The sequence below is a fragment of the Dendropsophus ebraccatus genome, chromosome 3 (genome assembly GCF_027789765.1).
Source record: "Dendropsophus ebraccatus isolate aDenEbr1 chromosome 3, aDenEbr1.pat, whole genome shotgun sequence".
NCBI classification, from domain to species: domain Eukaryota; kingdom Metazoa; phylum Chordata; class Amphibia; order Anura; family Hylidae; genus Dendropsophus; species Dendropsophus ebraccatus.
In genome coordinates, this window is record NC_091456.1 from 23,586,729 (window position 1) to 23,612,692 (window position 25,964).

General features: G+C 43.5%; 1 protein-coding gene across 1 annotated transcript; it reads left to right on the plus strand.

Annotated features, from left to right (window-relative positions):
* Positions 1-9,522: 9,522 nt before the first annotated feature.
* On the plus strand, positions 9,523-25,899 carry SMARCB1 (SWI/SNF related BAF chromatin remodeling complex subunit B1). Its single transcript, XM_069961132.1, has 9 exons — positions 9,523-9,674; positions 11,636-11,756; positions 13,828-13,957; positions 15,993-16,130; positions 16,691-16,818; positions 18,211-18,377; positions 18,769-18,959; positions 22,272-22,403; positions 25,424-25,899. The coding sequence occupies exons 1-9, from the start codon at positions 9,585-9,587 to the stop codon at positions 25,461-25,463; spliced, it is 1,137 nt and encodes a 378-aa protein (XP_069817233.1). The 5' UTR covers positions 9,523-9,584; the 3' UTR covers positions 25,464-25,899.
* The last annotated feature ends 65 nt before the right edge of the window (positions 25,900-25,964 follow it).

Genomic DNA, 25,964 nt, shown 5'->3' on the forward strand with positions numbered 1-25,964 from the left:
AGAGGGGAGGAGGGGGATGAGAGCAGAGACAGACAGAACAGCTCAGATACAGTTTTCTGTGTCTTTAGCAGAAAGCAGCAGACTCAAAACTGAGGGACGGAGACAGAAATGGTATTGACATGTATGGAATGAGGAGGGGGGATGATTCAACATATATTTTACCTAACCGGATAACCCCAACTTTAAGGTCAAATAACTAAGCATTCAGTTCAGCATTAAGCAGTTCTACCACTATTACCACCACTCATTGACGCTTTTAAAATAACAAAAAAAACTAAAAAAAAAAACTATTTTCAGCAATTGTACTACTGACATATATTCTGACTGCTGCCTTGCATAAGGTATCATCACATCATGGAAAGTGTTTTTAGAAGAAAAAAAAATGAAAAAGGAGGCATAGTCAGAGGTTAGTTGGGGGAAAGATCAGAAGCAACATGAGAAAACATTACTTTACTGAAACAGTAGTAGATCCTTGGAACAAACTTCCAGCAGAGGTGGTAGGTAAATCCACAATAACTGAATGTAAACCTACCTGGGATACACATATATCTATCCTAAGATAATAAGAAAGTAATTACTAAAAGGGCAGACTAGATGGACCAGGTGGGATTTTTTCTGCCAACAATCTTCTATGTTTCTGTCACAGAACTCACAGCAATGATTGGTGGTGCAATAAAGATTGAGGCCATGTTCACACGCTGTATAAACAACGGCTGTTCTGCATGAATAGACGTTGTTTAACGCTACCTACAGCCGGAATTAATGATCATAAGGTGGTGTTAAACAACGGCCGTTCACGCGGAACGGCCGTTGTTTATACAGCATGTGAACATATGTGCACCATTCATTCCAGGGTCAAATTTATCCTCATTCCAATGGTCAAACCTCCACCAATCAGTTTGTTATCCCCCTATCCTGTGGATAGAGAAGAACTTCGGCAGATGGAAATACCACTCACTAAATCTTTTTTTACCACCCTCTGATTTGGCACTAAGATGCTATCCTGTCCGGTCTTTCCTCTATTTCTCCGGCCATATGGACTGTTAGCTAGGAAGACAATAATATTCAGAATAAACATTATTGGAAATGTAGATGTGTCTGGAATGTTAACTGGTAATCATTAATAATAATAATCATTATAGCAAACGTACAAATACAGTATCAGGCTAGGTTCACACACAGTATTTTTGCTCAGTATTTTGCAACAAAAACCAGGAGTGGATTAAAAACACAGAAAGGCTATGTTCAAACACTGTTGAAGTTGAGTGGATGGCCGTCATTTAATGGCAAATCATTACCGTTTTTTTTAAAACAATGACCGTTATGTGCCATTAAATGGCGGCCATCGACTTAATTTCAACACTGTGGGAACATAGCCTTTCTGTGTTTTCAATCCATCTAAAACTACTGTGTGGGAACATAGCCTTAGGCTGGGTTTACACTTCGTTTTTGTAATCAATTTTTTTCATCAGTTTTTGCAAAAAAACGGATGGAAAAATGGATGCGTCCAGGTGTCATCTGGAGTCCTGGACAAGCTAATGCCCCAATTTGTTGCTAATTTATTGGATACATATTGCTACTTAGGGTCCATTTACACAGAAAGATTATTTTATAGATTAAGATTTGAAGCCAAAGCCAGGAATGGATTTGAGAAGAGGAGAAATCTCAGGCTTTCGTTTATGACCTGCTCTCTATTTATAGTCTGTTTCTGGCTTTGGCTTCAAATCTTTGGCAGATAATCTGTCAGATAATCTTTCTGTGTAAATGGACCCTCATACTGACCGGTTGGCTACAAAGGGATTGACTCCAATGTGTGACAATAATAGTATACGTCATCAGTGTCAAAGTGGACTCACTGGCTTGTTCCAGGATTGGTTCATAATGATATGCCGTACGTGTCCACTAACATATAGGTTTTTACCAGATTAGACATTGAATAGAATTGAGCCAATATACAACGACTAATAATAATAATTATTATTATTATTATTATTATTATTATTTTAAAAATCAGGAAATACTGTTATAATAACTAATCTGCCCATTGCAGTGTTTTCTCTCTAGTGGAGGCCTCCAGCTGTTGCAGAACTACAATTCCCATCATGCCTGGACAGCTGAAGCCAAAGGTTAAGCTGTCCAGGCATGATGGGAATTGTAGTTTTGCAACAGCTGGAGGGCCTGCAGGTTCCCTGTCCCTGGTTAGAGGTTCTCTGGTACTTTTATAGTAGACACGAGATAGCTGTAGGGGTTCCACAAAAGAACAAACATTTTTGGGGTTTCCCCAAAGAGTTTGCAGATTGATGTCCAGTTGATAGTATTAGCAGGGTTTAGCATAGAAGATCTGTCAGCTCAGCAGCAGGTTTGTAAGAGGCGTAAAATGATCTGTAACTTTAGCTTTGCTGATCGCCGCTTGTTACATTGTAAGTGCTTCTTTTTTTTTTTTTGTTAACTGTAGATAGTCAGTGGTAATGCTGCGTTACAACAGCTTACCTCCACCCTAGCTACTCTTACCCATTGACATACAACGCTGGAGGCCATGTCAATCATGCGGGGGGTTGTGGCTGTAACTCAGCGCCATCAGTTTAACTTTTCAGCTGCGAACAAAAAAAAAAAAAAAAAAAAGCACTTTTATAACTCCACAAACAAGGATTAGCAAAGCTAAAGGTATGGTTAAAGGGGTTTTCCAGTGCTACAAAAACATGGCCGCTTTCTTTCAGAGACAAAATGTCTCCAGGTCAGGTACGGTTTGCAATTAAACTCCATTCACTTCAATGGAACTGAGCAGCAAAGTCCGCCCAAACTGGAGACAAGAGTGGGGCTGTCTCTGGAAGAAAGTGGCCATGTTTTTGTAGTGCTGGATAACCCCTTTAAAAGGGTTATCCAGGGCTACAAAAACATGGCCACTTTTCCCCCTCTCTTGTCTCCAGTTTGGGTGGGGTTTCAAACTCAGTGCCATTGAAGTAAATGGAGCCTAATTGCAAACCGCACCTGAGCTGGAGACAAGAGAGGGGGAAAAATGGCCATGTTTTTGTAGCGCTGGATAACCCCTTTAATTTACCCTCTCTGCTAGGATATGCAGCTGCTCCATACCTGGTATAGCAGCGATAGGGAACCTATGGACCCCAGCTGTTGCAAAACTACAATTCCCATCATGCCTGGACAGCCAAAGCTTCGCTTTGGCTGTCCATGCGTGATGGGAATTGTAGTTTTGCAACAGCTGAAGGGCCGAGTGCTCCCCATCCCTGTGGTCTAGAGCTGACGGATTTACTTTAACCACTAGGGACACTGTAGAGTTACCAAATATTTCAGGTGAAGGGACTATTCTGAGACCATTTCAGGCCTTGTCACTTCATGTATGTGGAGTATTTGGGGTAACTGTTTAGGAGCTAATTTTTTTTTTACTTGTACTGATAACATATATAAGAATTTCTTCTGTGCATTGTATCACTCACAAATCGAGCCATTATGCAGTGTTCTTGTTGTATTCTGTTATTTAAATAACCATTGTGAACCTATTATGCTTTGTTGTTGTACATAAACTTTTTATATGATCTGTAATAAAATGTGTTTTTATAATATGGTTGTGTATCTTTTTTCTATTGTAACTTGTAGACGGCACGATCTTCCTAAGGATTAAGAATGGGATGTCTTGAAATCTTGTGTAGGTGCTAAATTGACTCTGTACCCACAATCTGTTCCCCCCCCCAAACCACTTGTATTTTCGGATAGCTGCTTTTAATCCAAGATCTATCCTGGGGTCGGCAGGTGATGCAGTTATTGTCCCAAAAAACAACTTTTAAACTTGCAGCCCTGTGTCATATTGGCATGGCCTAGTGTCTATGCCCTAGGCTTGAACCGCCTCTCCGTCCCTCCTCCCCGCCCTCTTCACCATTGGGAATGCCACTGGGTAGCATTATTGCTATTCATCACCTATCTGAACACTGCACAGGTGATTAACGATCCAGCCCATGTGCAGTGTTCACACAGGTGATGAATAAGAGAAATCCTGCCAGTGGCATTCCTAATGGTGAAGAGGGTGGGGAGGAGGGACGGAGAGGTGGTGCAAGGTTAGGGCATAGACACTCTAGGCTACGCCAATTTGACACAGGGCTGCAAGTTTAAAAGTTGTTTTTTAGGACAATAACTGCATCACCTGCAGAACGGACCCCAGGACAGATCTTGGATTAAAATCAGCTAACAAGCGGTTTTGTGGAGGGCAGAATGTGGGTACAGAGTGGCTTTAAGGGTGTGTCCTAAAACGTTTATCTACATAGAGTATGATTATATAATTGTCAGTGTTGTCAGTCTCACTTCTTTGTCCTTGTCCTAGTGGCCACATACAATTAGCAACTTGAGAATCTAGGTAAATAGCGACAGGAGCAATTCCTGAACGCACTGGGAGAAATTTATCAAGGGCTTTGCACCTACTTTTAGGTAAAAAAAATTTGATTTTTCGACCACTTTTTTCTATTTGTAAACCAGTTTTTGACGGGCGAATATTTTTTTTTTTGGATGCAATTTTTATTAAATCTGCCTGTTTTAAGTATTCACCCAGAAATTTGTGCCCAATTTATAATTTTTTTATTTATTATTTTAGAAAAGTTCAATAAAGTTGTGAATGCCTATGTCTATACCAGATGAATTTGTTTGCACATTTTTCGCAAATATTCTGAGAATATTCTATTCAGAAATTTCTAAAAAGTTTGTTAAAGGAGAAGTTCGGCCCAGGAGTAAAAAAAATGATTAAGGGCAGGGGGTGGCGGGAAAATAAAAAAGACACTATGCTTACTGCTCCTAGTCCCTGCCCTGCACCGCTGCTTCCAGCGCCCTGACAGCTGTCATCTTCTCCCCGGTTCCAGGTACGTCACTGTGGTGTCCCACCACAGGTTTTTCTAGTTTGGCCTCCGGTTGTTAAAGCCTTATACTTCAAAGTAAAGTGGTAATGAAGTTATATTCTCTGATTTTACCACAAAATGTCACTCTGTATTGTTTTGTATGTTGCACAGCTGTAGTAAGTCAAGGGTTACTATTGTATTTTGTTCTACTGTGCACCAATGAGAGATACTCTTTTCTGCCTACCAATCTCTATTCTCTTTTTTTCTATGCACTCTCTTCTCCACCACTCACAGGACATGTTACACACACCCTGTAGGAAGTAGTCACATGGGGAGAGGAAGTGTAGGACCAGTTTTAGTCAGTCTTTTTCTGATTCTCATCGGAGCAAGACAAATAGATCAGGCATCCCTGCTGAACTTGGCCAGGATTCTGGCTCTGCCAAGTTCCCTGTCCAGGACAGACCAACTGTGGTGTTAGTAGACACGTAGGGAGAACACAGAGACTTTATTTCTTAGAGCTACACTTACAGTCAAGATGCAGTGCTAAACACTTAGAGGAGGACAAGTCCGAGAACTCCTCAACCCACACCGTGAACATCTCTATACAGTGCATGGCAATATCCTAGACAGAGTAATTGACCCGGATAGAGCAAAGCCGCTGTAACCAAGGCCTATGTACTCTATCTCGCAGCACAGGTGACACCACAACACGCTCGGACATTCTGCTCAACTCAGGTAACCTGGACTGGGGCTTGTGTCACCCATGTAGGACGGGTAACCCGACACTTTAGGTCAGAAAGTGGTCTTTAGCGACAAAGGTCGAAACACGGGCACAAGTATTCTTTTTTCTCTTATTTCTTCTTTCAAGTATTTCTTCTCACAATTTCGGGCAGAGCACACTGCAAAACTGAGTTGGGGCTCTCCTGACGAATTCCTCTCTACTCTACTCAACCAAACCAACACTGCTATCCTACCTCAAGTCTTCAGTATCTCTCATCACAGATTCAGTGAAAGCACGTCTGTATCACTAAAGTCACTCCTCATCCTATTTTCCTGTATTACAAAGGACTTATTAGTAAAGATCAGTTTATTTATTCAACTGGGTAATGATAATTGCACCAGCACCTATACATACAGGCAACACCGTCCATGGGTCATTCTCCCCTTTCTGTGGGTGGCAGTACAGACAGTCCAGGTGGGTCATATCTCCACTCTGGACCACCGTGATAAGCACCCAACGTACCCATCAGAGCCCGGCAGGTCACTGACCATTACAGGGGAACAGTGTAGCCAGCCACACACACTAAAAGCAGGTATACCATCACACCCTTGTGTTAGCACTGGCGTCAACAACAGAACTATCACCGGCTGAACTATACTACATCACCAACCAACCACCATAGAAGTGACGTCACCCGTAACAACAGCAGGTGACCGGTCGAGCATCAGATTATGACACGGGATCCATGTAATAGACTGGTGGGATTTAGCCCGCTCAGCCACTCAGTCCCATTCCCCAGGACGGCAAAATCTCAGCAGTGTTCGTCCCTTTAGGATCTTTTAGGCAGACTTGTCTAGAAAAGACATTGATCCATTGATCGAAAATGCTTGATCACATCTTTTGAGCAGGCTTTAAAAGTTAATATCAGTCTCACATCTACCTGGGTAAACATGGCCTCCAATAGCAAAGGGAAACTGACAGCACATATATGCATCTATCCGTGCTGTCAGTTTCCAGATGCCATCACATCAACAGTGTATACTTACCATCAGCGCTGCTGTGTCATTCGGATTCTCCACCTGCTTTATCATGTACTGACAGCGCCACAGATGAGGGACTGTGACACTGTCAGCTCCAATTCTGCTCTTCATCCTCCGCTGTGTATTCAAGCTGCTCTGCCTCGTCCAGCTGTCAATCATTCTGGACGAAGCAGGGTGGCCGCCTGTAGCCATAGACGCTGTCATTATGTGAAAAAGAAGATTCCGGATCACAAGAAGCGCTGATGGTAAGTATACACTGCTTGTGTGATCTGGAAACTGACATACATATCTTATATACATATCTGTGCTGTCAGTTTTCATGGCTACACAAACGATACAAGGATCATTTGTGCGACCCAGCTGCTCGGTTGATTGTGCCATGTAAAGGTGCTGCAAAAAAAGCGCAGATCTTGCTGATTAATGCTTATTTAAAGGACGGATGAAGATCTGGAAATGTAAAATGACATTTCTCTCCTAACAATTCTAAGCATGCATGTAAACGCCCACCATGTTTACGCTAGCAGGTCAAACATTGTTGGGCTTTTGCAGCCCAGGGGAATGCCCCCTGGGCTATATATCCTAATTTGCATTAAACTTTAAAGTGTCACTGTTGTCGTTTTTTTTTTTTTTTTTAATGCAGAAATCAATAGTCCAGGTGATTTTAAGAAACTTTGTAATTGGGTTTATTAACCAAATATGCCATTATCTGCATTAAAAAAGACTTTCCCCAGCCCCCCCCCCCCCTCTCTCATTCACTGCTCAGGAAATCTCGACTCTTTTACATCAGTCGGGCCCTGTCTGTTCTATGGAGAGGGGAGGGGGGAGATTAGTTGGCAGCAGAGAGCAGAGAACAAAGGATTACACAGTAGGGGCTGTGTGAAAACCGGTATTCAGAGGTCAGAGAGGTCAGTGCTGAGTTCAGAGGAGATAGCCCGGTGATATAGCTGTAAATTAACTCCTTGTTGTCCTATTTTAGTGCCTCATCTCCCTCCACTCCTCCCCTCTCTATAGAAAACCATGAAGACAGGAAGGAGAGCTTCAAACTGCTTTTTTATGGTAAAATGCATTTTTCGGCAAATAAACCCAATTGCAACATTTTTTTTTTAATCTCCTGTACTATTGATTTCTGCAAAAATAAATTTAAACGACAGGTACACAGACAGGTATAAACAGTCGAATCCACATAGAGACTATGACGATTGAGTTGGTCCCTCAATAGAGTTCAATATTAATTAGAGTAGGTGCCAATAAAACTCCAATAAGGAATAAAACCTATATTAATATAATAAATAAAAAGTATGCAACCTTGTGTAGAGCTTATGTGGCCGAGACTGTCACCATGATATACTGTAATATCAATAACTGATAAAACAATGTAAGTGTGTCGGCCACTAAAAAGTGGGGAAGAAATATAAAATACAGTGTGTGACAACAATGGCAGATACTATTATAGTACATTGTAACCACAAATCAACACAAAGATACAGAAGACGTCATGGAGAATCTCCCTCTGCTGATCACATATCAGATACTTACATCACGTGTCAAGGGAAGTTAGTTTATATCTGACGCGTTTCCTTGGGCAATTTGGTGTGTATAAACAGGGATAAAGAGGGAAATAGAGAGAAACTATTGCCAGCATGTGTTGAATGCTTAAAAGGGTACTCCAGCAGGGGGGGGGGCTATTTTTGGATCTGGCTGAGAGAAAAGATGTCCACTCACCTCCCCGGATCCAGCGGCGGGTCCCGTATCGTGGCGCTCTGGTCCCCTTTTTCCAGCCGCTTCCTGGTGTCTGACGCGGGCCCGAGACGTGATGTCAAAAGTCCGCTCAGCCAGTCAGTGACAGAGGCGGGATCCGTTTCGGGCCCGCGTCAGACACCAGGAAGCGGCCGGGAACGGGCGACCGGAGCGCCGCGATACGGGACCCGCCGCTGGATTCGGGGAGGTGAGTGGACGTCTTTTCTCTCAGCCGCCTCCTCCAAAAATAGCCCCCCCGCTGGAGTATCCCTTTAAAGGGGTACTCCAGTGTTTTGTTTTTTTTTTTAAATCAGCTGGTGCCACAAAGTTATACAAATTTGTAAATTACTTCTCATTAAACATCTCCAGTCTTCCAGTACTTATCAGCTGCTGTATGTCCTGTATTCTTTTCAGTCTGACACAGTGCTCTCTGCTGCCACCTCTGTCCATGTCAGGGACTGTCCAGACTAGTAGCAAATCCCCATAGAAAACCTCTCCTGCTCTGGACAGTTCCTGACATGGACAGAGGTGGCAGCAGAGAGCACTGTGTCAGACTGAAAAGAATAAACCACTTCCTGCAGGACATACAGCAGCTGATAAGTACTGGAAGACTTGAGATCTTTAAATGGAAGTCATTTAGAAATCTGTATAACTTTCCCACAGCAGTTGATTTGATTTTTTTTTCACTGTAGTATCCCTTTAAGGGGTTCTGCCATGAAACAATGCTAGTGAAATGAGAAGTGTACATAAGTATGTTTAAAGAGTGCAAAGGTTCCACCCCAGCGATCTGCTCTCTTATTAATACATCGGTTTAGACATATGTATCATCGTAGATATTCCCTTTAATTTTCTTAAGGGTACAAACACACACGGCATATACGCAGCAGATACGCAGCAGATTAGATCTAAATAACTGAACACAGTATCAAATCTGCTGCGTTTCTGCTGCGTATCTGCTGTGTGTGTTTGTACCCTTAGGAATTGCCTTGTGCAAGATATATACTAACATAAGCAGAGACGATACGCCACCCCCCTCACAACCTGTCCTGAGGGAAAGAATAGCAGACCGCTGTCACTACGCATGCGCCTCCATAGCTTGCTCTACGCATGCGCCTCTTCCAAGTTCTACGCAAACCCACAAGCGGCCAGCTTAGCGCATGCTCATTGGCAGACGTTCCCGGCGCTTGCGCTTTGGCAAGTTAATGTACTGCGCATGCTCGGTGAGCCGGGCCAGGCGCTGGAGACGGCAAAATGATCATGGCGCTGAGTAAAACATTCGGCCAAAAGCCGGTGAAATTTCAGCTGGAGGAAGATGGGGAATTTTACATGATCGGCTCCGAGGTATGAGACTCAGAAGTCCGGGGTCAGGGCCTAAAAACACGGCAGCACTGAGGAGTATAGAGCACGGCCAGAGACAAAGGCTGGGGAAGGGGTGGGGGGAGCTGGAGACAATAACTGGCTGATACTGTGCCCTATATCTATATACCTGGCCTGTTACCTGTGGTATATACTCAGCCCCTGGCCTGTTACCTGTGGTATATACTCAGCCCCTGGCCTGTTACCTGTGGTATATATACTCAGCCCCCGGCCTGTTACCTGTGGTATATATACTCAGCCCCCGGCCTGTTACCTGTGGTGTATATATACTCAGCCCCTGGCCTGTTACCTGTGGTGTATATATACTCAGCCCCTGGCCTGTTACCTGTGGTGTATATATACTCAGCACCCGGCCTGTTACCTGTGGTATATACTCAGCACCCGGCCTGTTACCTGTGGTATATATACTCAGCCCCCGGCCTGTTACCTGTGGTATATATACTCAGCCCCCGGCCTGTTACCTGTGGTGTATATATACTCAGCCCCTGGCCTGTTACCTGTGGTATATATACTCAGCCCCTGGCCTGTTACCTGTGGTATATATACTCAGCACCTGGCCTGTTACCTGTGGTGTATATACTCAGCCCCTGGCCTGTTACCTGTGGTATATACTCAGCCCCTGGCCTGTTACCTGTGGTATATATATACTCAGCCCCTGGCCTGTTACCTGTGGTATATATACTCAGCCCCTGGCCTGTTACCTGTGGTATATATACTCAGCACCTGGCCTGTTACCTGTGGTATATATACTCAGCCCCTGGCCTGTTACCTGTGGTATATATACTCAGCCCCTGGCCTGTTACCTGTGGTATATACTCAGCCCCTGGCCTGTTACCTGTGGTATATATACTCAGCCCCTGGCCTGTTACCTGTGGTATATATACTCAGCACCTGGCCTGTTACCTGTGGTATATATACTCAGCCCCTGGCCTGTTACCTGTGGTATATATACTCAGCCCCTGGCCTGTTACCTGTGGTGTATATATACTCAGCCCCTGGCCTGTTACCTGTGGTATATATACTCAGCCCCTGGCCTGTTACCTGTGGTATATATACTCAGCCCCTGGCCTGTTACCTGTGGTATATATACTCAGCCCCTGGCCTGTTACCTGTGGTATATATACTCAGCCCCTGGCCTGTTACCTGTGGTGTATATATATACACTCAGCCCCTGGCCTGTTACCTGTGGTATATATACTCAGCCCCTGGCCTGTTACCTGTGGTATATATACTCAGCCCCTGGCCTGTTACCTGTGGTATATATACTCAGCCCCTGGCCTGTTACCTGTGGTATATATACTCAGCCCCTGGCCTGTTACCTGTGGTATATATACTCAGCCCCTGGCCTGTTACCTGTGGTATATATACTCAGCCCCTGGCCTGTTACCTGTGGTGTATATATATACTCAGCCCCTGGCCTGTTACCTGTGGTATATATACTCAGCCCCTGGCCTGTTACCTGTGGTGTATATATACTCAGCCCCTGGCCTGTTACCTGTGGTGTATATATACTCAGCCCCTGGCCTGTTACCTGTGGTATATATACTCAGCCCCTGGCCTGTTACCTGTGGTATATATACTCAGCCCCTGGCCTGTTACCTGTGATATATATACTCAGCCCCTGGCCTGTTACCTGTGGTATATATACTCAGCCCCTGGCCTGTTACCTGTGGTATATATACTCAGCCCCCGGCCTGTTACCTGTGGTATATATACTCAGCCCCCGGCCTGTTACCTGTGGTATATATACTCAGCCCCCGGCCTGTTACCTGTGGTATATATACTCAGCCCCCGGCCTGTTACCTGTGGTATATACGTAGGTGAAAGCAGCTGGTCAGGTGGCTGATGTGGGGAGATCTTGTCCCTGGTAGGTGGCTCCTCCAGCCTTGACTATGAGGGGCTGATGGTTGTGTCTTCTTTTACAGGTGGGGAATTACCTGCGCATGTTCAGGGGTTCACTGTACAAGAGGTACCCCTCGCTGTGGAGACGCCTGGCCACTGTGGAAGAAAGGAAGAAGATCGTCGCCTCCTCACACGGCAAGAAATGTAATTACCGCTATACTGGTTTCCTTATTGGTGTATGTGCCGTATGTTATGGGGGTGTATGTGCCGTATGTTACCGGGCGTATGTTTATGGGGGTGTATGGTACCACTTGTATGTTACAGGGTGTATGTTATGGGGGTGTATGGTACCACTTGTATGTTACAGGGTGTATGTTATGGGGGCATGTGGTACCATATGTTACATCCCTGCCCCAATGTTACATCTATCTTCTGCCTTCACTAAATAGCTGAGCTTTCCTGGTATGCATGGATAGATAGATGGATGTGCAGAGCATTAGATAATGTAATGTGGTAGATCTGATTGTATATTGCCCCATTTCTCCATAGAACATGTACACATATGGGGGGGGATTTATCAAACATGGTGTAAAGTGAAACTGGCTCTGTTGCCCCTAGCAACCAATCAGATTCCACCTTTCATTCCTCACAGACTCTTTGGAAAATGAAAAGTGGAATCTGATTGGTTGCTGGGGCAACTGAGCCAGTTTCACTTTACACCATGTTTGATAAATCTCCCCAATAGTGTGCAAATAAAAATGCAATGGATGTGCACTATTGTGCTAAGATGCATTCTATCCGTTCTGTGATGGAGAATCCCATCCATATGTATAAGGCTACGTGCACACAGAGCAAAAGCGGCGGAATGTCGGCAGCCTTCGTGTCATAATGACAGTCTATGGGAGGCTCGTGCGCCTCCTCTCCGCGCTGAAGAATGAACATGTTCATTCTTCAGCCCAGAGAGAGGAGGCGCACGAGCCTCCCATAGACTGTCATTATTACACGGAGCCTGGCGTCATTCCTTCCGCCGCAGAATTCCACCACTTTTGCTCTGTGTGCACGTAGCCTTAGGTGCATGTAAACATCCCTGTTGCAGGGTAGTTTTCCTGGAAACACTTTTGCTTGTGCCTCGTTTTTATAATCAGGAAACGGTGATCAGGAACTCATTAGTGTTTCCTGGCCAGAGGAGCAAAATAAAAAAAATCATACTCGCCTGTTGCAGGCAGCAGCAGTGTCCTCCTCTGGCTTCTCCTTTGCTCTTCTGGCTCTCCATGAGCATGAGTGATGTCATTCGTGCACCACAACGCTGGGGGGAGGTAGTGGTCTCTTTTGGCTGAAGATATAATGTGCAGAAAAATGATTGACAGGGTCCGGAGGCAACTGCTTCCAGCCTGGTCAATCACAGCGCTATATTTAACTGTATGCACTCCTGATTAGGAGCCCATATGGTTAAATCGCCAGTAGCGCTGTCCTGGGCTGCTATGTAATGTATCCAGAATTCTGGACAGATTCCGGATGTGCATCTGGAGCTGTCTGGAATTCTGTCTGCCCCCATAGGGTTCTATGGAGAATCCATGCTGGAATTCTTGACAAATATAGTATGTGTCCTATATATTCCAGAGCTATTTTCCGACACACATTGCCTCCGTGTAAAATCCTGAAGAATATCCGATAGAACCATCAGTGTCTGGCAATTTACCCAGAAATTTTTTTTCTTACAAATGGCTTGGGATTCTGTCAAAATAATAACCGACCATACTCGCCTGCCCTGATTTCCTGCAGCTACCATTCTGATGGCTCCTGGTCCTCACTGGTCTCTGTGACATGATGTTCCTGAAGAAACTCCCCACTTAGCCAGTCTGTGACTGAGGTGGGTCACTGCCATGGTAGGGTTAAAGGGGTTATCCAGCACTACAAAAACATGGCCACTTTCCCCCTACTGTCTCCAGATTGGGTGGGGTTTTGAAACTCAGTTCCATTGAAGTAAATGGACCTTAATTGCAAACTGCACCTGAACTGGAGACAACAATAGGGGGGAAAAGTGGCCATGTTTTTGTAGCACTGGATAACCCCTTTAAGCTGAGCAGGCAGTTCCTGTGGGGACATCATGTGACAGGAAGCAGCAGGGACCAACATACAGAATACCCCTTCGATACATCTGCAAGTGTGTTCTTATTGGAATCCCCAGGGAAGTGACAGCCCACTGCTTGGTATTGTCTTTGCATTTAGTAGACCTGACATAACATGCTCTCCATTTCTTCTTCTACTTCTGTAGATCACGGGTACACAACCTTAGCTACTAGTGTCACTCTATTGAAAGCTTCAGAAGTTGAAGAGATCCTTGATGGAAATGATGAAAAATACAAAGCTGTTTCTATTAGCACAGAACCTCCAACTTACCTCAGGTGAGCATCAGCGTAGCTTTGGTGAAGTAGTAGTGCAGATGTGCACAAAGCAGCGGAGGTCTAAAACTACGTCTATATGGATGCATTATGTTACATGAAACAAGTTTCAAATGTACAGGAATTTTTTTTTTTTAATTATTGTTTGAGAAATATAGACTCTCTAATCCCAGTGTTCTGCTTTGTTAGATAACCTGTTGGTTACGGCATATACTAGGTTGGGTCACTCATGCTCAGTTCAATCGCAGTCACATGATCTGTCCCGTTAGTACTGGCACCTACATAAACCCATGCATTAAAAATAACTACACAATGTCAAAACAATTTCACACTTTATCGAAAACTGCAGATTAGAAATGAGCGAACCAGAGCGTGCATCATCTGAATACCAGTAGTTAAACAAGTTTAATGTAGCCCTAGGGAGTCCGGAAAAACATAGATACAGCCTATGGCCATGTTCACTCAATGTGTTTTTTTTTTTATTAAACATCGTTGAATAGCGGCCGCACAACATAGTGTGCAGACAATGTAAAGTATGGATCCAGCCATACTTTACATTGTCTGCTATGGCCGATTGGAGTGCGGAAACACCCGAATTCCAATTAAAAAGAAGTGATGTTAACTCTGTACTGGCCGGGTTGAACATCTCAGACAGCAGCCGTTCTGTAACACGGTCATGTCACAGAACGGCCGCTGTTTTACCACATCCAGATGTGGCCTATAGTTGTATCCATGTTTTCTAGGCAGACTTAGGGTTGCATCCAAGTTTTGCAGCCACCAGTATTCAGATGACGCACATTCTGGTTCAGAAGAATCCAGGTTCGCTCGAGACTCGCTCATCTCTACTGCAGACACAAAATGACCGATCAAAAAACATGCACACGTGGAGACCAGATTACAACAGAAATAAGGGTGAAAATTATAAAAGTACATTAAAATAACACCTCTAAGATGCATCTGACTAGTATGTAGAGTAGAGCAGTGTTTCTTGAACCTTCTGCCACTATGAGCGGATATTGGAGCCTTTTGGGCTTTATTCACATTTGGGTCAGGGGCTAGTGTCAAGTAAGGGGCACTGTGATCGAACCACAACAAACCCCATTAGTCTGTGGGCTCAATCATCATTTATAGTTGTAGGGCACATCTCAGGCAGTGTGTTAATCTATACCGGTATCCACAACCTCCTAGGTCCTACTGTGTTCTTGTAATGGCTGTTATAGAAGTATATATTCACAGGCCCTTGTATACTCCGATATGGATACAACATGATTTGTATTTTTTCTGGTGGTCCGTTGCCTTACGGGTTAGCACTGATGAAACCTTGAAGTCTATTAAGGGTCCTATTAACGTAGCAATAATCGGCCTGATTCAGCCGATTCTCTCCATGTAATAGAGACATGATCAACTGATAAAACGATCATTGGCTGATCGTTTCTTTAGGTCCACACCTAAAATCATCAGCCGCCAACAGCGCACCGCTACGTTTAACAGAGAAGCATGGCCGACGGCTGACAATTGGCCATTCAGCCAATCACTGGCCACAACGGTCCCAGCCATTGATTGGCTGAGCGTCCTGTCAGCTCAAACAGGCTGCTCTGACTCTACAGTACGTTGTGCCGGGATGCATGCAGAGCTCAGGAGAAGAGCGTGAGTGTAGACAGGTAATGCATTAACTGTTTGGGCAAGGGCTGCACAGACATCACTAACGATGTCCATGTAGCCCTTGCTTAACAATTATCGGAACGTGTAATAGGCCCAGTAAAAGAGTGCCGATCTAGCAGATTGGCACGCGTTTACAATATTGATCGGGACGTCATTTGCCGTGTAATAGCACCCTAACTAACAATGTGAAATCATTATATAGTGCGAGAAGGAAAATGACCACATTGCGAACAAAAAAGGAGTGTAGGACAAGTCATGGGGCAGATTAGAAGACTTAAAGACGGCCATTAGTGACTCTATGATTTTGTATTTCATAGGGTCCCCAAGTGCAGGTTGTACATTAGAGCTATATGTTTGTTTTATTTTTTTATTGCAGGGAACAAAAAGCAAAAAGGAACAGCCAGTGGGTCCCAACACTGCCTAACAGCTCCCACCACTTGGATGCTGTGCCCTGTTCTACTACTATTAACAGAAACCGCTTAGGACGTGACAAGAAGAGGACCTTCCCGCTTTGGTAAGTGCCCTTACCTTTATTGTACTGTTTTTTTTATTTATTTTTGTATCATTGTGTATGTATTATATGTTTTGTTTCATATGCCTCTTCATACTCAACAATTGTTTGGCCGACAGTTATCTCTCCCATCCTCCCCATACACATGAACGTTTGACAGGGCCAAGTATCACAAATCCATTATACCTGACCCCTATCTCTATCACCTGTTGGTAGAGACTCTGAGGGGGCTTTACCTTATATTTCAGTAAAATGTGCACGGAGACTTTAAGGGGGTACTCAAGCCAAAAAAAATCATATCAACTGGCTATAGAAAGTTATAGATTTGTAATTTACTTCCATTTAAAAATCTTCAGTCTTGCAGTACTTTTTAGGTGCTGTATGTCCTGCAGGAAGTGGTGTATTCCTTCCAGTCTGACACAGTGCTCTCTGCTTCCATCTGTGTCTGTATCTGGAACTGTCCAAATCAGGACAGATTAGCTATATGGATAAAGTTGTCTTTTGAGTTGATTGACCATATTAGGACGACATTTCATGCTTTATTTCTCTTTCTCGGTTCACAGCTTTGATGACCATGACCCAGCAGTGATTCATGAGAACGCTTCTCAGCCAGAGGTGCTAGTTCCTATCCGATTGGACATGGAGATAGATGGGCAGAAGTTGCGCGATGCTTTTACATGGAACATGAATGGTACTTTTAGTTTAAATATAATAAAGGTGTTCTGCTTTGTGATCAGCGCTCTTTCTGCATTTACCTGTAGCTGTATCACTGCCAGTAGAATTTACATTTAGCACGTCCAAAACTTGACGTGATTCTTTTGTTTCCTTATGGTACATTCTCCACTTGTGAGACGTAAAAACTAGTTATGCATAAAATGTGCCTATATGTTTATCTTCTGACATGTCAGTGAGGCTGTTCAGACAAGAACTTTAACAATTTCACTTAACAGGATTTATAAGACCCACAGTACTGATGTCCTATGCTTAGCCAGACACAGCTTGGTACTTTAGGTAGTGGTTTTGTCTAGTATTACAGCTTCCAGTAGCTCAAACCTATTTAAGTGAATGGGTCTGAGCTGTAATATCAAGCGTAGCTTTTACTAAAAGTACAAAGCTTTGTCTGGTTTGTACTTGAACTTTGTAGCCCCTTTAGGCAACTGATAGGTAGGAGTGATGGCCTGGAGACCCCAAACTGATTGTCGAGCCATCAATAATATTGTGCTGTAAAACATTAACCCCTTAAGGACACAGTAGTTTTTCACCTTAATGACCAGGCCAGTTTTCATTTTTGTGTTTTTTTCATAGCGCTTTTATTTTTTCCACCTATAGGGCTGACTGGGATGACCTTTTTTGCACCACATTCTCTAGTTTTTATTAGTTAATAATTTTTTTTTATAATTGAACAAAAAATAATCATTTTGGTTCGCGCTGTTCACCAGGAATACAGGAATAGTATTGCTATATCAATAGATTAGACAATTCTGCATGCTACGATATATAATATTTATTTTTGCATATTTTATTTGTAAACTAGTAAAAGGGTGTTGTTTAAACATTTGTCATATTTTTACTTTTTTTTTTACATTTTTCAAGTCTCCCTTGGCAGCTTATACGAATCAGTGCTGTTCCATTGCATAGCATTAATCAGTGTTATCTTCCACCATCTCATAGAGTCTGCCTGAGGCAGACTCTATAAGAACATTGGGGGTCAGACTGCACAAAGCTAAATATTGGACAGGGAAAATGATCGGTCACAATTGAACAGTGACAGAAGCTCAGCCCCTCTCACAGACACTTAAATGTCGCAGTCGGCGGCGGGTTAATAATGGGCAGCTAGGCAATTGCTTTTGTCCATCATTGGTGGTGAGGACGCGGCTGCTGATGGCAGAGGGTAGTAACCCTCTATGGCCCTCAGCTCCTGAGCTTGCTTCATAGAGCCTGTGTAGATAGTATACCCAATGTCATGGGTCCTCAAGGGGTTAAAGTAATTTATTTAGAATTTGATTGAGAATTGAGCAGTATTCTAGGAAAGGTCATGTTTTAGCTTATAACATTATTTCTCTTTTACCTTTTCCATCTACAGAGAAGCTAATGACCCCGGAAATGTTTGCAGAGATTCTCTGCGACGACTTAGACCTTAACCCTCTCGCCTTTGTCCCAGCTATTGCTTCAGCTATCCGCCAGCAGATAGAGTCTTATCCTACTGACAGCATTCTGGAGGACCAGTCTGACCAGAGAGTCATCATCAAGGTACATCTGACAAAGCTATCTTCCCACTGCCGCATTGTAACAACGGCTTGTGTACATTCTCAGCTGACTCCATTGCATGTTGTTGCATGGTTCTCTTGTTCGAGTAGTTATAAGCCTGCAAGATGTGTTTGCCTTTTTCCAGACAGATTGATAATCCTCGGACATTCTGTGCAGTTTTCTCAGCTGATTTCATATCCGGATGATGATTTTTTTTGCATGGCATTTCTGGAATATGAATATTTTCCTAACATATAAAAAAAAAGCCTGGCCGTGTGTGTGTTCCGAATCTGCATAACGTCTCTGCGTCGAGACTATTGCTGTGTTGGTGAATGAAAGATTAGCGGCCTCACTTTTTGGTTTGCGGTTTTTTTCTCCTTGTGCTCTTCCTCAGCTCAATATCCACGTCGGAAATATTTCCTTGGTTGACCAGTTTGAGTGGGATATGTCTGAAAAAGAGAACTCCCCAGAGAAGTTTGCACTGAAGTTATGTTCGGAGCTTGGCTTGGGTGGCGAGTTTGTTACCACTATTGCGTACAGCATCCGTGGGCAGCTCAGCTGGCATCAGAAGACGTATGCATTCAGGTAGGAGACGTTACTGATGCAAATACCAAAGCTAATAGTGACAAGTTACTGACAAGTTAGTGACATCTTACACCAATGCATTGTGTGAATGGAAATTTTGTACAAAACAGCTGTTTTACATGTTCATCCACCCGATATTGTATTAACGTTATTAAAATCATTGCAATCCGGATGACGCATGGGTGTCACTGAGAATCAATTTACCCCTTAAGGACCGGGCCTGAAATGGCCTTAAGGACCGGGCCAATTGTCACTTTTACGTTTTCATTTTTTCCCCCTCGCCTTCTAAGACCCATAACTCTTTCATTTTTCCACTTACAGGCCATTAAGGGGTTAATGGCGGGCAGGCGGCCGCGCGATCTCAGCGGCCCGCCATTGATGGTGAGGGCCTGGCTGCAGATAGCAGCCGGTCCTCACCGGCTATGGAGCGAACTCAGCTCGTGAGCCCGCTCCATAGCCCTAGCAGGGCCTACATTTATGCCCTCCTGCGTTAAGGCACAGGCACTGGGGGCGTAAATGTACGCCCACGGTCTTTAAGGGGTTAAGCATTGATTCTCAGTCACACTAAGGCCGCAAGACAGCCACACACTGTGTGAACTGTCAGTTATTTCCAGCTGCTGTTTAGAAACAACGACCAGAAATAATTGACAGGTCAATTATTTCCACGGCTGTATATAACAATTACAGGTTGCCACCTGTATACAGTGAATGGAGACAAAATGTGTAGTGCAAAACTGATTGCAGGGTGTTTGCATCCCACCAGTCAACTTCGAGATAAAACCTTTAAAAGTAATAATGTCAAACCCCCCCACCCCCCACCATCCCTTTTGCTACTGGCGAAATATACTGCATTTGGTATCAGTGGCCCTCTGTATCAGGTTGTTCTAGGAGGTACCAGGGAGTTATCTTTCAATGGGAAGTAGGATGTATGGGGAAAATGATCTCTCTCCATATACCCTCCTACAGTTCATTGAGGGTTAACTTGTAGCTTGCTGGAAGGTAGCGGAGAAGGGATTCCACAGACCTGTGGGTGATGAATAAGTAGCTCCTGTCACTGTGGCAAGTGCTGCAAGAGGAGAGATTGCTGTGTGCACAGATATAGGAGAAGACAAGTGACAGACACTGAAGCGGTGACAGATCTCCCCAGCTGCTGCTGAAGTTGGTGAGTGGATGTTTTGCAGCACCTGCAGAGATCTGTTGGCGGCTGCTGCTTCAGTGCCTGTCGCTTGTCGTTTTTCTGCTTGTTGCTCAGCCTCAGAACAGAGCGTAGGAAATGGTATGTTCGCCTTATAAGAAGCACTTTGGGGGGGGGGGGGGGGGGGGTCTTGATTATATGATTATAATAAAAAGGGAAATATGATTATTATAATAATCAATTTATTAAACTTTAGTATTATATAGTATTTATAATACTATATAATTATGAAAATAAAGAATTATTTATATATATTATATAAAGAATTATTTACTGTAATAGATATGTCAGGAGAGGTGACGGGTCCTGTTAAATTATTTTTGGCGTGGGCAAAAAAGAAAAAAACAACAACAACCAAAACAAACCGTTTAATGGCTTTTCCACTCATTTGCTCTTTGGTGTTTCAATTAGGCATGCCATGAAGGTTTGATGAGTAGCTCCCAGCCACTGGGACCCTTGCCATTTATTAGAGGGAGTACAGAGTTATTGTTTCAGACTGACCTCTCAGATGTTAAGTCACAAGTTTTGCAGATAAAAACATTTCTGCTGAAAATGCACAAATGTAGTGAGAATATAGAGTTGTTTTAGCACAAGCACTATGTCTTCAGATGAGGCAGCGTTTGTGGTTAGTGTTGTTTTTACTTTGGAATTACTGTTTCCATGTTTTGGAAATGGGAGACAATGTTTTTTGTGTCACTTGTCTAGTTGGAATGCTGACTTATCCTTTTTACCCTCCATACAAAATATTTCTCCTTTTGGGTCTTTTCCAAGGGAAATTTGTGATAAGAAAAAGCTGGGTGTGCAACAATATAATCTTGAGAGCTGTTGGGAGTTCATATGTTATGCTATAAAAATGTATTGTGATAAACACGTGGTGTGTATATATAAGAAATTATATAATATATAAGAAAGAAATTCACATGGAAAACGTGATCAGAGCCTTATGTTTGCAGGTGACCGCACAGAGCATTCCAGTAAACGACAAGCCACCAGCGCCGTCCCTGATGGCTTTCCCCTGCTCGCCAGCCTTGAAAAATAGATCTCTCCTTATACGCAAGCGGAGAAGCTACTGTTGTTCAAGGCTGGTGGTACAGGGAAAGGCCCAGAGCATTAGATATCTTAGGAGCAGTAGTTATCACATTAAGCTTTTCGGTCTGGATGCTGTAACCACAGAGTTGATCCAGATCCTAAAAGCCCAAGTCCACTTAGACATTACAGGGCAGATGTATGAAGAGACCCTGTATTTTGCGCCTCTAATTTAAAATTTCCCCAGTCTTGAGTCGCCGGATTTATCAAGAGGTGCACGCATCTTGATAAATCCAGTGCATCAGAGATTTTATCTGAGCTGGCGTCGGTTTTAAGCTTAATTTTTGTCTAATGGAGATCAAAATCTTATTAAATTTTCCACACGAGGAGGACACACCTCCCCATGCACAATGCCATGCTTCTCCGCCCACATGGCAAAAATCTACATGTTTGCCTGTCAACTCTGTTGTCACCTTCTGTCCTCCAGTTTATAATACAGTGTGTGTATCATAGGCAGGTCTGGCTGAACATATCTACCAGTCATCCAGATATTGTGGCTTCCATGTACACACAAGGGTGATCACTGACAAATAGGGAGAAGAAGGCTTCTGAACTTATAGAGGTGTTAGATTAGGTAACAGTGGGTTGCCTGTCTCTGCTGATGGACAGCCCGCTCAGCCAATCGGTGACTGGAGTGGCATCCTGCCCCAGTCACTGACTGGCTGAGTGGCTAGTCCATCAGCTGGGTTGTGATGTGTGCAGCGACCAGGGTCCCGTAGCGGAGATTCAGGCCTGAAGAGGCTTAGGGAGAGTTAAGTTAATACCCTTTGTTTCTTTCCCACGTGTCCCCCGGAGGCCGGACTTCTCCTTTTAAGTGTAAACAAATGCAGTGTAAATACAGCCTTTACCTTGCCTCGTTAGCATTATGATTACATTTTATCTGTTAACTGAAGGACGGCTTTATTGCTGTAGATACCGTGGTGCTATGAAGTTCATTGCATTATATATATATATATATATATATATATATATATATATATATTTATTTATTTATTTTTTCCCCCTTTTAACATTTTAATATCTTATTTCAGTGAAAATCCCTTGCCAACAGTGGAGATTGCCATCCGAAATACAGGTGATGCAGACCAATGGTGTCCTCTTCTGGAGACTCTCACAGATGCAGAAATGGAAAAGAAGATCCGTGACCAGGACAGGAACACCAGGTGCCACCGTCGTTTCATACGCTTTTCCTTCCGGGCTTCTCGCCGGGGTAGAATATAGACAACCACGTGGCACTTCCTCGGAGCGTCCGCGGGGAAGACTTTTCAGCTTTTGCGCACCAGCCTATGAAGTGATGTGTGTCTATCCGTGTCTGTGCTGTCGTGCTTCAGCCAGTGGAGCTCCTCTCTTAATCATTATCACACTTTGCAAGTGTCGTGTTGGTATTTCATTTGACTTTAGCTGGTGGGATTGGACATTTCTCCCAGTGCTCGCCATTAGCTTAGTAGCACCATCTGTGCCCGATTCCCCGAAATAGAAAACTAGTTCTGTTTTTAAACGCTAATCCCGATACTTGGCCCTGAGGCTTAAAGCACTTATCATTGATTTGCGACTTCTAGCATCTTTGTCTCACATTGAGATAGTCAATCACCCTCTTGCCTCATAACTTTTATTATTTTTTTTCTCCCCCCTCCCTTTAGTGGGGCCTATAATATATGGGACATTGCTGGTTCTTCTAGCAATGAGTACATCTACTAAAGAGTGCCCACAACAGAATCTTTAATGTCCTCTAGTATCTCTCATTTCTGTTGATCAGGCTTTAGTATTCTTTATATATCGATAGATGATACTTAAAACTGGTGCCAAAAAAATATGCTTGTGAAATGTCGTTCTAGATATAGCTTTGCTGCTTCAATCGCTAACCATAAAACCTTTAACTTCTGCTGGTTCCTGTAGAGTATAAGTCTACCGGTGCATGCTGGGTTAAGGGAACATGAATCGCCACTGGTTATATTAAAGGTGGCGGCTTTACGAAGTACTTATGTGCAGTATTAGGACTTGTATTTTTATTTTTATGTGTATGCCAGTGTAGTGACAGTATTAATGTTTTTTATGGAAGGCTAGGAGCTATGTTTCGAAAGGTTGGCTCACGCTGGTTGGAGAGTCTCTTCAGGCATAGGTCAGAATTATAACGGTACACGTGGATGGAGGATTTAGCTGAGGTTTAGAGTCTCTGTGCGTCGCGTATCATTAGGTCTATTGTTGGTTTGTTAATTAGTGGAATCCGTAGGGGATATGTATAAGGTTAAACATTACAATGCCCCTCTTGCAGTTAAAGGGCTTAAAGGGGTTGTCTGGTCCAAATAAAAAAAAAAAAAATTGAAGAAAGCAGGGGGTTTGTGTAAATATAATAAACAAAGTTACATTCACCTGTCCCGGTCACCCACTAGTGCCATGCAAATACTCCCAACCCATTTCTTGCCTCTATCTCCTTATGTCCCCTTAAGGATTAGCCACTCAGTCAGTGACTTAAAACGCCCCCGATCTTCCACTGATTGTGTCATTAGAGCAGGCTTCAAAATTTATTATCGGCCGCACGTCTTCCTGTGTAAACAGGGTACGAGGAGCCGATAATGGGAAAATTAAAGCACGGATATGTATATATCTGTGCTGTCAGTTTCTAGGTCACAAGCAGCAGTCTATACTTATCACCCGCGCTGCTTGTGATCAAACATCTGGCTCTCCAATCCCGCCCCTGTTGTATCTTCAGGTTGCCGCCTCCTTCAGAATGACAGACGGAGGAGGCTTGGCCCGAAGATACAGAGCACCAAATCACAAGCAGCGTGGATGGTAAGTATAGACTGCTGCTTGTGATCTGGAAACTGACAGCATGGATACATATATTGTCTTTTTTTATATATATAATGTTATATGTGCTGTCAGTTTCCATAGCTGCACAAACAATACAGAGATAGTTTGTGCAGCCCAGACACTCAATTTGTTGTGCCATGTTAAGGTACTGCAAACGAGCGCCAATCTTACTGATTGCTGCTCGTTTGCAGCTGCTCGGGGCTGACAAATCCTTAAATGTAAAAGGACCTTGAAGTGGAAACAGCTGAGCAAGCAATTCCTGTGATGTCACAGGAACCAGAAGACAGAGGAAACCAGTGAGGAGCTGGGCTGGGTGAATATAACTTGTTTATTATTTAAACACCATAGCCGGTTGACCTGTAATTTTTTATTTTGCCCAAACCACCCCTTTAAGGACAGTAACGTCTGTAGCATTGTCCACTTTGTGGTAGATGTTGAAATAACGTGACGTAACAGATTTGCTAGTATTGTTTGTTGTCCCCTCAGACTTGTGACTACCTAGGTCTAGCTTCTAGGATTGGTTTTCAGTCATTGAGAACATTTGTATCTACAGATCACCACCCCCTCTGGGGTTGTGGCGCTGTATACATGTTTTAGTGCAATACATTCTTATATAAACCGCAGCACGTGCCTTTGTAGAGAATGTATGTGCTTTATGGTTGATGTTTGCCACAATGATGGTGGCACTGACTGCTGTTTAGAGCACAAGAGGCATAGGACAAGCTTTACTGAAATGTACTAACATATTGGAGTCTTTACGTAAATGCCTTATTTGCCCCAGGCGAGGAGAGATTTTAGTTGGCACTTTACCTATAGTATACTAGTCTTTGTTGTTATACTTTTACCCAGATGAATGTTGCCTTTTTCTCTCGGCACTTATTGTGGTGTGTCCTAATGGTAACCACACCACCGTATCTGAATCAATGGGACTGACAATAAGGTAGTGCTAAACCTTTGCACTAGCTTACAGTTGTATAACGTAGCTTCTCCCGCAGTAGGCCGTGAGAGTATAAACAAGTAGTTCCCCATCAACTTGATCTAAACCAGAATTGTTTCTAACATTTGGCCACAGGCATGTAGATGTGTATACAGTGGACTTTGCAGTTGGCATTTCAACTTTTGAAGCAGTGCCATTGTATTCCATTTGCTGCCGTTTGTATAGCAACAAAGCTGTTTAGGAGATGAAGGATAATTTCTTATATGCAGGTTTGGTTTTCTGTTGGTTTCTTAGAGAGTGCCTGCACAGAATGGTTTTCAAGTGGCCTAAAATTCCCCCCCATGAACATAACATGATCCTCTGCCTTAGTGTTAAGAATACACCTACAACCTCCTTATCATTTACCTTGCCCCTCTTCTCTTTTCCTCCCTATAGGCGTATGAGACGTCTTGCCAACACTGCACCGGCCTGGTAAACAGTCCCCTCCCGACGAAACTCGCGGTTCACATCCTGGAGATGGAACCTCGTCCCATAAATAAAAAGTAACCATTAAAAAAAAAAATGAGAAAAAAAAACGTAAACAAAAAAAATTCTAAGACTAAAGAGTTGTGGAGGAGAGGAGGGTTACCTTAGCACCTCTTGAGCCAAAATCAGAAGGTGCAGGGAACCCACACATTCCACTTTCAAAGCAGCTGGGTGCTGCCTAGTTTGACTCCCTCATCCTTTCCTTCCATGTACAGAGTGTGAAGCTTTAGTGCTACCTGACTACCGGAAGACCTGAGACAGATGTCCCAAGCCCTCCTTTATACCTGTGTACGTGATATGTAAAGCTTTTTTGTGTTCTGTTTTTAATTTGTATAGGTGCGTCACGCACTTGTAGAGAACTTTTTAAATAAACATAATGCTCAATATTTTGCATTGAGAGATTTGCCTTTTTTTTTTCCTATTGACAAGCAAACAGAGGGTAAGTCTGCTC